The 14,688-nt window shown below is 33.2% G+C and overlaps 1 protein-coding gene across 3 annotated transcripts in view; it reads right to left on the bottom strand.

Moving 5' to 3' along the window:
- The window catches only part of MRPS35 (mitochondrial ribosomal protein S35), a 40,071-nt gene that overhangs the window by 4,566 nt on the left and 20,817 nt on the right, over positions 1-14,688 (bottom strand). For all 3 annotated transcript variants that reach the window (XM_019737304.3, XM_088798590.1, XM_074325869.2), the window contains exons 6-7: positions 10,679-10,788; positions 8,936-9,005 (exon numbers count right to left, since the gene is read on the bottom strand). In XM_019737304.3, coding sequence (XP_019592863.3) covers positions 8,936-9,005; positions 10,679-10,788 — 180 coding nt within the window. The remainder of the gene's footprint in view (positions 1-8,935; positions 9,006-10,678; positions 10,789-14,688) is intronic.

The raw sequence follows: 14,688 nt of genomic DNA, 5'->3' as shown, positions 1-14,688 counted from the left end.
GGCCAAGATAATTTGTAGATGCCTATTTTAATACTTCAAACATTAAATATAATTTCACCATTTAATTTATAAGGGTGTATATAATACATAAACAGTTTCCCTTTTCTTCCCTGCTAGTGAGAGAATCTACTCTGACTAGAACCTTAGAGGAAGCAACCTTCCATTCCACATGACTCAAATGCCTTTTCCAAAGTTAGCTCAATTATTTAGTCACTCACTCACTCACTCACTATTTACTGCACAGCTACTGTGCTGGGACCACTAGTCTAGTAGGAGAATCGGAGTTGAGTAGAAGCCAGTCAGATGAAGACTGTGATCCCAGTAGAGGAAACGGCCTGGTGGAAGCAAAGGGCTTAGTACATTCGGGGAACTGAATGAAGGCCAAGGTGAGGACAGTGGCATGGGAGGAGTCTGAACAGCTATCAGAATGCTTACAACTCGAAGCACCTTACATATATTAACTCATTTAACTTTCACAGCAAACCTATGAGGCAGTACTATTACCATTCATTTTACAGACCAGGAAACTGAATCCCAGAGCAACAATACAATGTGCCCCAAATCGCACTACTTGTTAGTTGGAGAACAACATGTCCCAAGGACCATGGAGACATGGTACAAAGAATATGAAAAGAACAAGAGAGTAATTTAATTTTAACCTATCATCTTTTTTTCCCTTGAAAACATACATTCAATACAAAGAAAAACATATAATAATAGCTAATTCATGCAATGGTCAGTGTATTTTGATGTAACAGAAGGCAAAGAAATATCTCTCCCACTAAACCCACCAATCTGTCACCTTCTACCATCTTATTTGCAACTCCTTTTGCCTAGGACATGGATCACAGTAATATTCCACTTCTCATGATTACAAGTAAGGCATTGTGCTATATGAGGGAAAATAGTTTAACCAATTAAAAAAAACGAAGTTATTTGAAAATCATAAAAAATAGAAAGAGGTAAATATCCATAATGGATAAAAAGTTATTGCCAATTCTTTCAGTTGTCACAGGTAAATTTTTAACTCAACATGTCAAGGAATTCGATTCAATTCATATCATTTTTTTAAAAAAAATGTACTGAGTGCTGATATGCCAGACATTGTACTAGATGCTGGAAATATGAAAATGAATAAAATGTACAATCCTTGTCCTCAGTGATTTCACAGTCTAATGGAGTTAGGAAGACATGTATATAGATAATAACCACAAAAGTAATAAAAGAAATGTTAACTAAAAGATGGAGGAGAAAAAAGGATGGGCAGGAGACATCTAAGACAGGTTGCATTTGAGATGTACTAAAGGATTCATATGAATTTGCAAGTCTGATACTTGTAAAAAAGGATTACAAGCAAAGAGAACAGCATATGCAAAGTTATGAAAGAACACAGGTTCACTGTGGCTGAGCTATAGGATATATAACTTACATTTCCTGAGTACCTAGTAATGAGATAGCAAAAGGCTGTGAACAGACAGGCTAAGGAGTTAAGACTTCATCCTAGGTAATAGGGAACCACGGAATGATTTTATGACACAACAGACTTTTTTAGAACAATTACTATAATGATAATACGGAAGATGGATGAGACTGGAAAATCAATAAGGCTGTTACAGTTTTTCAGGAAAAGGATGACGAAGACCAATACGAGAGTAGCAGCAGTAGGGATAAAGAGAAAATAGTTGTAACAGATATTTAAAGGCTAAAATTGAAAAGACCTGGTGACTTAGCAGGTATCAGGGGAGAGGGGGCGGGAAGAAGAGTGCAACGCTCGGATTCACAACTTCAGCCGCTGGGTGGGGAAGAACACAAACTTTTCTGAAAGGCCTCTGAGTACACGATAGGCTCTTGAGTATCAGAAGAAAAACAAAGTCTTGCGTGACAGGAAAGAGACATGAGAAGTGTCACCTTCATTGGAACATCATCACACTCAAAAATCTAGAACAGCTGCCAACTGCCTACCACATCAACTCAAAAACATCTGTGTGTATATGATAGACAATCCCTCCATTTTCTTGGCCTCTCATTCGAATTCTGATCCTGCACCCTCAGCTCTGATACTAGATACATATGCAAAAACTGTCTTGAAAGAGAGATACCAACCTTCTAACCAATTTTTTTATTAGCGACACTCAAACATTGGGGTCGCTGATAAATCAGAGCTCAGCATCAGAATCATCTGTGGAGCCGTTAAAATACAAAATGCCTGGGTCTCACTGCTAGAGCTTTTCATTCCATACAGTCTAAGCATCTGCAGTTTAAAAAAAGTTAGCCAGGTGAGTCTGATGCAACCCTAGCTCTAAACAGTTATGGAAACAGATGTTCAATTAGTCAATTGTTAAGTTTGAAAAGATAGCAAACGAGCAGCTAAAGTTCAGATTTGATTTCATCTCTTTTATTTCATAATATTTTATAATAGACGTCAAAGTTGAACAAAACTAAATATTGTGATGCCATGGAAAAGAAAGAATATAAAACTTTGAAGCTGTAGTTTAGGCCTGAGGTTTCCCACTAATAAACTTTGTTAACTGGGCAAAGTATTTGATCTTTCCTCTAAGTGTTAATTTCTCAATGATAATGAAGAGACTAACATAAATTTTATTGATTCCTGATCTTCAAGGTTAGCACGGATTTAAAATGGGTGGCCACACTAAAAGCTTTTGTGTTAAAATAACTGACATACTATTTTAAAGCACTTTAAAAAAAAATGGAACAACTCTTCCCCCACTCCCACCATTTTGGTTTCCTTTTGTTAATATATTTATCCAAGGTCATTTGAAGCAGCACAGAGGTAAAAAAGAAAGTCAGAGACAGAGGCACAGTTGACTCTCAGAGCCACACCACAGATCCACTTTGAAAACAAGGCCAGATGTGCCATTTGTCTGTAATCAAGTAAAAGGCTGCATGTAAGCACTCTTGGCCACTACTTGTTTCTTTACTAAACACTGTAATATTAGTTTTAATGCATAATTAGTTTATATGCAATTTTATGCATAAAAACATTTCACATTAAAGAGATGCATCTTGCTAGGAGTAGCCAATATTTTTCTAGAATACAAATTCTATTAACATTGACAAAAATAAATTAGCATCATGAAACAAACTCATAGAAGTAAACACTTGTAAAGACCTTACAAAATAATGTAGAACTGGAATATTTCCATTTAAATATTTGAAAAAATATATACTCAAAAACAAACCTGATCCACACATAATCCAAATCATACATTCATGAAAATCAAGTATCTCCAACTATTCCTAAGGTATTTTTATCTTTTTTCATTTAATTTCTTGGGGTGACATTGGTTAATAACATTAGTAAAGGTATTTCTTAAAAATTGAGCATAATTAATAATTTCATTAATAGATCATTAATAATATATACCAGTGAGCTAATTATTGCTAATGCCTAACAAGGATGCTATATTTTATATTACTGAAAAGGGATTTTATTTGTTACTTTGCCAACTTACTTATGAAGTTGAAAACCTACTTCAAAAGTCTATTTATGGGTATCCAAAAGAATAGATAATGTTTCAATAGCTGTTATTAAACGTTTAGTGTTCTTACCAAGCACTGACCTAGATATTCTGAAGAAAAAAATACAATGAAATTCAGATGCATGCTGAGGGCCTTACAATTAGACAAAATATACATGGAACAACAAAAACATTCATGAAAAACAGACCACGGAACATGGACCAATTAAGACAAACTGTCCGTAGTCAGGGCCCTAGTGACCAGTATAGAAAATAAAACAGTGTAACTTGCTATCTATGCAAAGTAGGAGCTACACAAAGAATAAGAGACTCAAATATATCCAAAACATAGAAAAAACTCATACAACTCAATAGCAAGAAAACAAACCCAGCTGAAAAACGGGCAGAAAATCTGATCAGACATACACAAAGGGCCATACCTGAAAAGGTGCTCAACATCACTAATCATCAGAGAAATGCACATAAAAACTCCAATGAGATATCACCTTAACCTCTCAGAATAACTATTATCAAAAAGACAAGAAATAACAAGTGTTGGTGAGGGTATAGAGAAAAGAGAACCCTTGTGCACTGTTTGGTAAGAATATAAATTGGTGTAGCCACTATGTAAATAGTAAGGAGGTTCCTCCAAAAATTAAAAATAGAACTACCATATGACCCAGCAATTCTATTTCTGGATATTTTCTGAAGGACAACAAACTAGCTCAAAAATGTATCTGCACCCCCACATTCATTACAGCATTATTTGTAACAGCCAAGACATAGAAACAATCCAGGTGTGCATCAATGGGTGCGTGCAATGGAATGTTACTCAGCCATAAAAAGAAATCCTGCCATTTGCAACAACATGGATGGACCTTGAGGGCATTATGCTAAGTGAAATAACGAAAGACAAATACTGTATGATCTCACTTATATGTGGAATCTAAACAACAACAACAACAACAACAAACCCCAAAACCTGAATGCATAGAAACAGAGAACAGAATGGTGGCTGCCAAAGACTGGGGGAAAGGGGTGGGCAAAATGGGTGAAGATGGTCAAAACGTACAAACTTCCAGTTATGAAATAAATAAGCCATGGGGATGTAATGTACAGCATGGTGACTACACTCAATAATATTGTATTATATATTTGAAAGTTGCTAAGAGTATGTATCTTAAAAGTTTTCATCACAAGAAAAATAATTGTAACTGTGTAGTGATGGATGTTAACTTGATGTATTGTGATCATTTTGCAATATATACATATATGCAATCATTATGTTACACATCTGAAATTAATATGTTGTATGTCAATTATATGTCAATTCAAAAAAAGAGGCTCAAAGCAGGTATCAATTAAAGCCTTGAAGAATATATAAGAAATATATCCGTAGAGAAGAATAAAAAAGCAAATAGCAAATTTACAACACTTTTGTAATACTCATTACTAAACCAACTAGTGTTCCTCAATGGAAGAGATGATGTTTTTCTCCTTACGTATTAACCTCCATATCCAACAACACCTAGCAAATAACAAGCAACCAGTAAACATTTGCCCATCAACCAATAAAAATTTCATTTTAATGAAGGCACACTTGATATTTGCCATAAGGATGGTTTACTCTTTCATAAACACTAAAACAGTGAAAAAGGTGCCTTTTCAAATAATTAATAAAATGCTACATTAACCCAATGATGCCCTCTGGATACAAATTTACATTCTGTAAATAAGCCATACAACCTGCTCATAATCTGGGTCAGACGTAGTTTTTCCAGGCTCATCTCCTACCTCTACCCTGTCAGTCTTATCCACTGGCCACACCAAATTCTGCCTCTTCTGTGAACTCAAAAAGCCTAGAGATTCCTTCACCCACATGTCTCACTGCACACTCCTATTCATCTTCCAAAACCAGTCACCACTTCTGTGAAGCTTCCAGGGAGAATGACTCCTTGCCTGCGCCTCTCACAGCACTGTGTTCCTACCTCTACTACATAGCAAAACCTTGAACAACGTGGAGGTCAGGGACACTGACACTCTCCACCCGCTGCAGTCAAAAATCTGTGTATAACTTTGGACTCTTCGTATATTATAAATATCAATTCCTTCCAGAAATAAAGGTACCTAAAGGCCAAGGCTCATTTATTTTGATAGTCCTACCAATACTTATCACTGTATCTTGTACATAAAAACAAAACCACTGTTGAACGCGAGAAAGATTAAACAAAATTACAAACATTGTTCAAGCGTTCTCTAACATAACCTGGTAACGTACGTGCATGTGAGCACACACAATCACAACGAAACCATAAACCAAATAGATTAAATAGTGATTACGGCTGTGCAAAAGGATTCCTCATTTTTTTAAATCAGAAATACTTGCAACAAGGTCCCCTTTAAAAATGAATCCATTTAGTGAGTGTAAAATTATCCAACTTAGAAGCTTTTGTTATACGACTTTTTCAGAACCACTTCATTATAAAGCTAGGTATATTTTTGACTAGCAATAAGACTACCATAAAATCCAAATAAGACAGCCAAAACTTCAAATTTAGAAAAGCAACCCTTAGTACTTAAATATCAAAATCATCCAAGAACACTGGGACTTTGATTTCAGATCTCTGTGTTTTCTAAAGCAAGTGCTTTTCTCTTTCCTCCAGGGTCTGTGTTTTAGTCTATCTTTTGTGCAAGTCACTGCAAAATGTTTCATCTAATCATTTCCTACCCAAATCACTTGTGGAAGGTTTAAATAATACCATGTAATAGTTAAAATTTAGGAAGTTTTGTTATTATCAGTTATGTAAGAATGTGAGTAGCACACATTCTAAAAATTTAAGTACAACAGGGCACCGATCTGACTACCTGTTTAGTCTCTGTCAGATTAAATGTAAACTGTATACAGAAATTAGGAATGAATATAAATGAATTTAAACTTCTAAGATTAATCTTTCTTTATTAAGTATTAACAATATTAACAGCCATCATTTACTGAGAGCCCACTATTTGCCAGACATTTCATGTAAATTCTCCTTGATCCATACAAAAACTAGGCCTCAGAGGTTAAATGGCCAACCAAGCCTACACAAGTAACAAGAAATGGGATTCAAATACAGGTCTGTATGGTTCCAAAGGTTAAAACTTAATTCACTCCTATGCTAACAATGTATAATACTGGAATATTAAAACAAATTTCTACAAGTCTCTTTGCATTTTGAACTGCTAAAGGATAAATGGTCTACTGTATATCTGTCTCTTATTATCTTCCTAGCACTGCAATAATCATTCTTTGAAGCATTACCAAGCCTCTATGCCTAAGGTCTATGCTTGGTGAAGTCTATGTTTTTTGAAGTCTACTTTGATAAAACTGTTTTGAAGAGCACACAACAGTAACTTCCTTATACTGAGCACAGTTTCAGTACTGTGTGCTAAATAAAACTACTACTTTCCTCTCAACACTCCATTGAAAGGTTGGAAAGCTAAGAAGTTAAGGAAAGCTTAGCTTTTACCTATTAAAGGCTCTGAAACTAGTGTAAAAAATAAAGGATGGTTTGAAAAGGGGCTCTCTAAATATTTGATTAAACATCGGGGGTAACATCAATTTCAAGTATGAATTTCATGCTGGTGAAGCAAAAACATAATTTCAATTCAATAAAAATTCTGTTCCACCAGCTCAGCAAAATTTCACGGCTCATCTGCCGTTAAAGCTTCTTCACCAATGGTACTTGTTTAGAAAGAATCAAGAGCCAAATTTAATATAAGAATTCTTGAATTATATCTGTTTAGAACAGAAGCATGTGGTTACTTACTCTGGCATCAAAGTAATTAGCATAAAAGATCAAAGGTTTTTTGTGTGAATCCAGAATACAAGCTTGTTTGGATTCTATGTCATGGAACCACAAAAAGAATCCAGTAAGTCAACTGTCACTGAATTTATTTATGCCTGTCATTTCCTTTGGGGCACATTCATTTTACAGGCTGTTGGCAAAATAAGAGTCTCAAAACTGGCTTTTATTGTAAGCAGCAGCCATAGCGCTGTAGCTAATTCAGCCATGTTGCTGGTTCAAAAGGGAACTTAATTACCTTAAGCAGAAGGCATTTATAAAAATCAATTGACAGGAAAGAAATATTAACTGCTACCATGATGCCAGGAACTAGAAAATCTGGATGAATTTAGATAATTAGAATACTTCAAAAGAAGAAAAGCACTAGCTACTATTTTTGTTCTTTACTAACCTTGTGACAAAGTTTTATTTTCTTTTATCTTCCGCTTGTGCTATATGGTTTTATTAATAGCAATGAAATGATGTGAGCAGTACAGAGAATGGCTGCATGCATTCACAGAATGCGTATGTCATAGACAGGAGGTTCCAATGGCTACCTAATGCAACTACTTATCCATTAAGTTGTGTTCCTTTTACATATCCCCAACTCAGTAGCCAATGGACCCTTTTCTACCTATTAAGTAGGCTATTCCATCTTTAGATGGCTCTTAGAAAGTTTTTACTCAGTGAATTGAAGTCCATCTCATTATTGCTTCTACCTTGTCGTATCCCCAAAAGTCATAAAAAGCAAACCTCACCCCTTTTTCATATGACGCTCTCTGAACATCTAAAGAGGGTGACTCTTTCTCCATCTATCTCCATTCCTTCAAATGCTCCTAATGTGAAATGCTATTGAGACCCATGTCTATGTTGGGCAAGCTACAAAAAATTTAGTTTGTATGCATAATATTATTCTGATTTCTTAAAAATAATATTTAAAACTCTGAGTTACCTAAACATGTTAGTTACCAGCTTTAAAATCAGATGAGTTGATGCTCAAGTGTAGCAAAATCTTCCTTATAAATATGTATGCTTATCCTAAAACTCAATAAATTCAGTCAGATACAAGACTATTTTTAATGCTATTTAAATAATTGCCCTTACTTGTCTCTAATGTGTACCAGTGAAATGTATACATGAAATATTAGAATACTTCAAAAGATGTGTTAACTATGTGTTTAGCTATGTGTTAACTACACATTTTAATAGAAATTTAGAATATCTTCCTATAAAGTTCTGGAGCTTTGTTCTGCAATTTATTTGAATAACAGGATGAATAGTAAATTCTCAAGTTATACAGATGATGGTTATTCTTCCATAACTTTGACAATTTTCAGCCAAAGTCAAATAAACAAAAAAAGCTAAAAATTCTGAATTTTCCAACCAAAGTCAGAAACTCTGAATTTTAAAGACATTTTAGTCATGTAATTTTTGTAAGGTCCTAAGGTGGGCTGAATAATCTATTTCAAGATCCTTATTTTCCATGTCAGTAGAAGCTATCTATAACATTTCACACATCCTTAGTGTACCTAATGGTTCATTAAACACGTGATTGAGTACTGTCTTGAAAGGTTACACAATCATCTGAATTAGACTGACATAATGATCAAACATTCACACACAGTCACTTACCCAAGACTCATGGTATAAAACTGTTAGCAGATACATTGCATAATCATAATTCTGTCTCTTTAAAGGGCACCTTCAAAAAAGAGAGCAAGTCAAAATTCTAAAAATTCAGTACACAGAATTATTTACAAAATATACAAATATTAAATACAAAGAATAACTAATATTCAGGTATTCTTCATCTGCTTTAGGAAAATTCTGTTCTTAGAATAAGATATTGAACTACTTAAAGACACTGAAAACTTTTAAGTTTCATTTAGAGTAGAATCTCTTTGCTTTCATAACTAATGGAGTTATTTGTATCTGATAATAGCTTTCTGCTATTTTTAACATGATTGTGTCCAATCCAAATTGCCCTTTGCATTCTGCGGACTAAGAGTCTATTGGATGGTGTGATCATATCTGCTGAGTTCATTTTAAATGTACAGATAGACCAATGATAGATGCTAATCTAAATGTTTACCTTGATTTTCCCAGAGTCAATTCTTTTAAAAATGAGCTACACTATACAATGATGTATTGCTGCTGTTGTATTTAATAGAACTAATGACCTAATGTTAGGTAAACTTGTACATATATATGAAATGACATGTTTAGTTTTCAATTTAATAAAATAAGAAAAGGAAGCAATTACTTCCAATTTCTTTAAGTATAAAATAAAACCGTCATATAACAAATGATTTTAACTGTAGTCTGTTTATTCTATACTTAAGTTTAACAGTTCTCTACTCTAAATAGTTGTTACCATAAAACATATACACACAATGACATTTGTAAACCTAGGAAAAACAGCAACATAATCAGATACTTATAGAACTGTAAATAACATTTTAAAGATATTTTTTAAGTTGCACAAACTAAAAACACAACATTATTTCACGTTTTCTAAAGATAGTAAAAATAATATTTCTAGTATTTTTCAAATATATTTTCCCCTCAAGCAGTAATAATCTGAAATTATGGTTCCCAAGCTTTTCCCATGTCCACACTATTACCCTTTTATGTGTCACGCTCCTTCTTCTGACCAATAAGCAGGATATAAAACCTAACCAATACTGACACCTCCAAATTTTTTGAAACTGTGATAGGGAGGGAGAGAGGATATTTGCCCACTTGCTTTTCTCCAAAGGCAGGTCTTTTATATTTTGACATAATTTGGAAACAACCAAAGTATAATTCTAGAAATAAAATAATCGTTTAGTATAAACATACCAATAACCTTTCTTTACCTCAAATGACTTAAATTAAAAATGCACATAAGATAATTTTAATACTGCTTTTATGAACTTCTATGCTAGCACTGAAATTCTGCTCATATAAAAGTACCTTGATACATTAAATTTCCATATTCAATAATTTTAATTGAGAACTGTAAGATTTTTATATACTTTGATTTTTTAAAAACCTGTTGAAGCATTAATCACTAGCAAATCATACTTCGGCTTTCTTCTAACATCTTCCCTGAATTTTACATACATGGATATGTTAAAATCAAAGTTAAAAATGACAGCAATAATTTAACTCAAGGCAAGCTTCTTCATGTATATAAAGATCACAGCAACAGTAGGCTAGTGTGAGGATATTAAAAATATAAATTAGACAACCTCTTTGACCGAATAAGTTAATATACATTGATATAAAAGGCTACCATTATTTTCAAGGTCATGTCCTAAAAAGGACTCCCAGAGGATTGGAGGACAATAAAGCAACACTTGTGACCAATCTACTGAACTTTTCTTTCTTTACCTATCTGTCTTGATGGTAAGCACATCTGTGGTCTTGCAGTATCGCTCTCCTACAAGTTTAATAAGTTTCTTCTTCGCATGATCATCTAAATTCAAACTGGAAAGTTTAACCTTAAAAATACAAGAAAAAAAATATTTGAAAAGAATTATTTCATATATTTCACTTAATGAAAAAACAGTAGTAATGTTATTTAAAGTAACATTAAAATGAGCAAAAGGAAACCTTTTCAAACTCGTTTCTATACAGAGTTAGCAACTGGCATGCATTATGAAGCCTGATCTTACTCATGGAAAAAAAGGGAGAGGCAGCGAACTGTTTGGAGTTCTCTGAACACTCTGGGCATTAGTATCTTTCCTGAAAGAATCAATGACATGTCTCTTAAATAAATGAAATTAGGGTGTTTATGAGTAGGACTAATAGAATTAAACTCAATTGGTATTAGTAAAGCTGGAACATAGGAATAAATGGATAAAACATAAGGACTTTAAGAAATGTCTACCATGATGAAATCATGAGGCCCATATCATTGCACTTATTTTTAAAGCTACATATCTCTCAGGGAGGCTGGAATATAGCATCAAAGGATCAAAACATTTGAAATAATTCAGCTCAACATTTCTCAAAATGTTAATACTAGTCCCACAGGCTGCTAAGAAGAAACAGTTATTTTCTTTTTCGTCAATTAAAATATTTTGAATAAAAGTGATTTATTTTATTTTTATTGAATAGAATTTGTTCTTTTTTTAAAAAAATTAAAGTTTATTGGGGTGACAACTGTTAGTAAAAGCTACATAGGTTTCAGGTGTACAATTCTGTAAGACATCACATGTGTTCACCACCCACAGTCAGTTCGCTTTAGAATATGTTCTTTTAAAAAGGCTATTTCTGTTGAAAACATTCAGGAAATGTTGAGTTAAATTGGGTTCTTTATGGCAGGATTCCTTAGAGGAGGTAATATGCTAATGAGCGTTCTGAAATTTCAAGATGAAAGGTTGTTATGTAATGATTCCCAAATTTACTTGACCTCAGATTCTCCTTTTCAAGAGACAGTTCATGGAATCTGTCTTCCTTAAAGCACATTTTGGGAATGCTGGACTAAATAAACACATTTTTATTTACAGAGAATTGTGGCACTGCTAAAGGTATTATTATCTAGAGATAAATAGGCTTGGCATAGGAAAATAAGCTAGACACTAGAATATATTTAAATAATGTAAACCACAGATTATTTTTCCATGGAGAACATGAAGGAGTCATAACTGTATGAGGAAGAAAAAAAGGGTAAGATTTTGAAACCTCATCCATTTCTTCTCTCTAGCTTTCATATCCCTGCACTTCCCTCAAGACACCATAGCTAAAGAGCTTATTTATTTTTCCATTTTTCCCACTAGATGACAAACTCTTAAGGGTAAGAAAGATGTCTGTCTTGTTCCTGGCAATGGCCTAGCATTTAAAAAGCATGCAACATGTATTTCCTGAATGAATACATAAATGAAAATAAGGGAGGATATATATATTTTTTAAGCACCGTGAATTTTTATTTGAATTAGAGAAAACAGAAAACAAATAAATATAAATGCACTCATAAAAAACATAAGTAGTAAGAACATTGACTATTAAATATCAATCCAATAGAATGGTCATATGTTGATGAAAACATAAATTACCACAGTCCCCTGGGAAAAATATGTACCAACAACAACCAGGTTATCAGCTTGATCGATAAAATTAGCAATTTAATGATAACCCTGATTATTAACAATATGAAGAATTACTTACAAGAAAATGATAAAATGTACCTACGTTATGATTATGAAAATGTGTACACATGCACACATACAGCAGAAAGAAAAAAAGAAATTACAATAGTGAGAATGTAGAGATTTTCCCTTCAATGAAATCATGATTTTTAACAATAAATTTAAAAATTTACCATTTAAAAAATTTGTGTTCTAGCTTTTTATGTAAGAAGTAGTGAAAAAAAAAAATGGTAGCAATGCTGATCATTATTGCAAAAACTGTTTTAAAACTCATATTTACATTAACAGTTTAATGTTCAAAAATTATACAGAGTTTATGCCAGAAACTCATAAAAATTTCAGACACAGCTGTGTGGTGCACTCACGCCATCTGCTAGTACTCAAAGGCACTGCAAAACTGAAGTCTTTAACCTTGACTAATAATCTGACTTTGAAGTTGAGCGGCACTCACTGTCTAAGGAAGAATACTTCGACTTTTAAATTGCCATTATTTCAAAGAATCAATATTGTACATTACCCCCAAAACAATATTGACATTTCACATCATAGGAGGATGTGGTCATTATGTATCTTCAAATGCCCATATTTAAAACAACTACATAAATTGAGAAATGTCTAAATGTGTGAAATATTTTCTCCATTTACAACTATAGTGCAGTTAAAGAACTCTGGTATTACACACAAGAATTGTGTTTGATTTTTTGGGTTAGATTTGCTACTCATTGGCTAACTAACCTTAAACAAATCAATTGATCTTCCTGTGTTTCCTCATTTATAAAACAGAAAGGAGCACAGGATTTTTGTCAGGAATAAATGAAATTAAATAGAAGAAAGCACTTTTAAAGTCCTATCTAAATAGTAAGTTGTTTTTCATTCTGAACTACTTTTACGGCTATCAAGAAAAATGTATTGTCTTTCCTGAATTTAAAAATTTGAGTATCTCTAAATATTTCATAATATTTGATTACCTTCACAATATTGCTTAAATCATGTCCTTCAACTATGTGACACCATTAAGGAAACCACCACTGAGCCTCGACAGCCAGTGGGTAGAGTCAAATAAATCCCGAAGGGCAGACGTGAGTCAGGAGGAAAAGATACAAAGGAGCGATGCAGATAGCACATGGAGGCAAGAAGACAAGACGTGATAGCATGATATAGTAAGTGGTATCTGGTGGCATACTCCAAATAAAGCAATGCGATTATTTTTTTGTGAAATGAAATAAGCAAACTTAAAACTAGAAGGAACTTTAAATGTCTATATTCTAGTACTGAAGACTAAGGTCTATAAAAAGTAAGGCAAAATCTTGGTTTCTTGATGCTGAGTTCAGAGATATTTTTTATCATAAAGCACAGAATTCAACAACTGTTGGTTGTAGTTATCATTATTATTAAAAGAAGTAAGATTTATTAGGTTCTTAAAAGTGTATCAGGTATTATCACTCCATAAGCACTTTGTATTAACCTGTCAGTAGAATGAATGAATGATATCAACACAACAGAATTTTTTTTCTTTTTCCCTTTGCTTACCTAGACTTTCTAAAATTTATACAGTAACATGTACTATTTTCTGTGATTTTAAAATATTTTCAATCTCTCTAAACACATAAATATGTTATGATATTTAAATTACTCTATGGAATAAAAAAAGGCTGGAAAGCTTCATAAATTCATTTCATAAAGATGGCACAATCCTGATACCAAAACTTGGCAAAAAAAGAAAATTACAAACCAATCATGGCTGTATCACTGAAAAAATTCTAGAAATTAAAGTCTGTCTATTTGTTAGCATATAATGTAAAAATGGTTGCAGATATTTTCAACCTATTTTTATACTATAACTGTAATGTTCTGATTTAAAATACAATCTACATGGCGTACAAAACTAATTTTTTGAGGGTCCTAGAAGGCACCTTAAAAAGATGTGCAGTCATCCTCCAAGGGCAGATAAATCAAAACTACATTAGTCAGGGCATCCTGGAGACACAGCTAAGACTAGGACAGGGAATATATAAATAAGATGAGCCTGAAGTATTGTGTAAGGTGCCAAAAAATAAAGAAGTATTTAAAAAACAAATGAGGGGGCACAGGAAAGGAACAGAGCAGCCAAATGAAAGAGTTCGCAATGGCCAAAGCCAGAACAATTTGAGCAACAAAATAAATAACATATTACTGGATTATAACCCAAAGAATAAAGTAAATATCCAAATATCCATGAGTCTATACTAACATAAATGATTAACTAAATAA

Source organism: Rhinolophus sinicus, chromosome 1 (assembly GCF_057876585.1).
Source record: "Rhinolophus sinicus isolate RSI-liver-muscle chromosome 1, RSI-T2T, whole genome shotgun sequence".
NCBI classification, from domain to species: Eukaryota; Metazoa; Chordata; class Mammalia; order Chiroptera; family Rhinolophidae; genus Rhinolophus; species Rhinolophus sinicus.
Note: the sequence above shows the minus strand (reverse complement) of the source record. Positions and strands in the feature narration are given on the sequence as shown.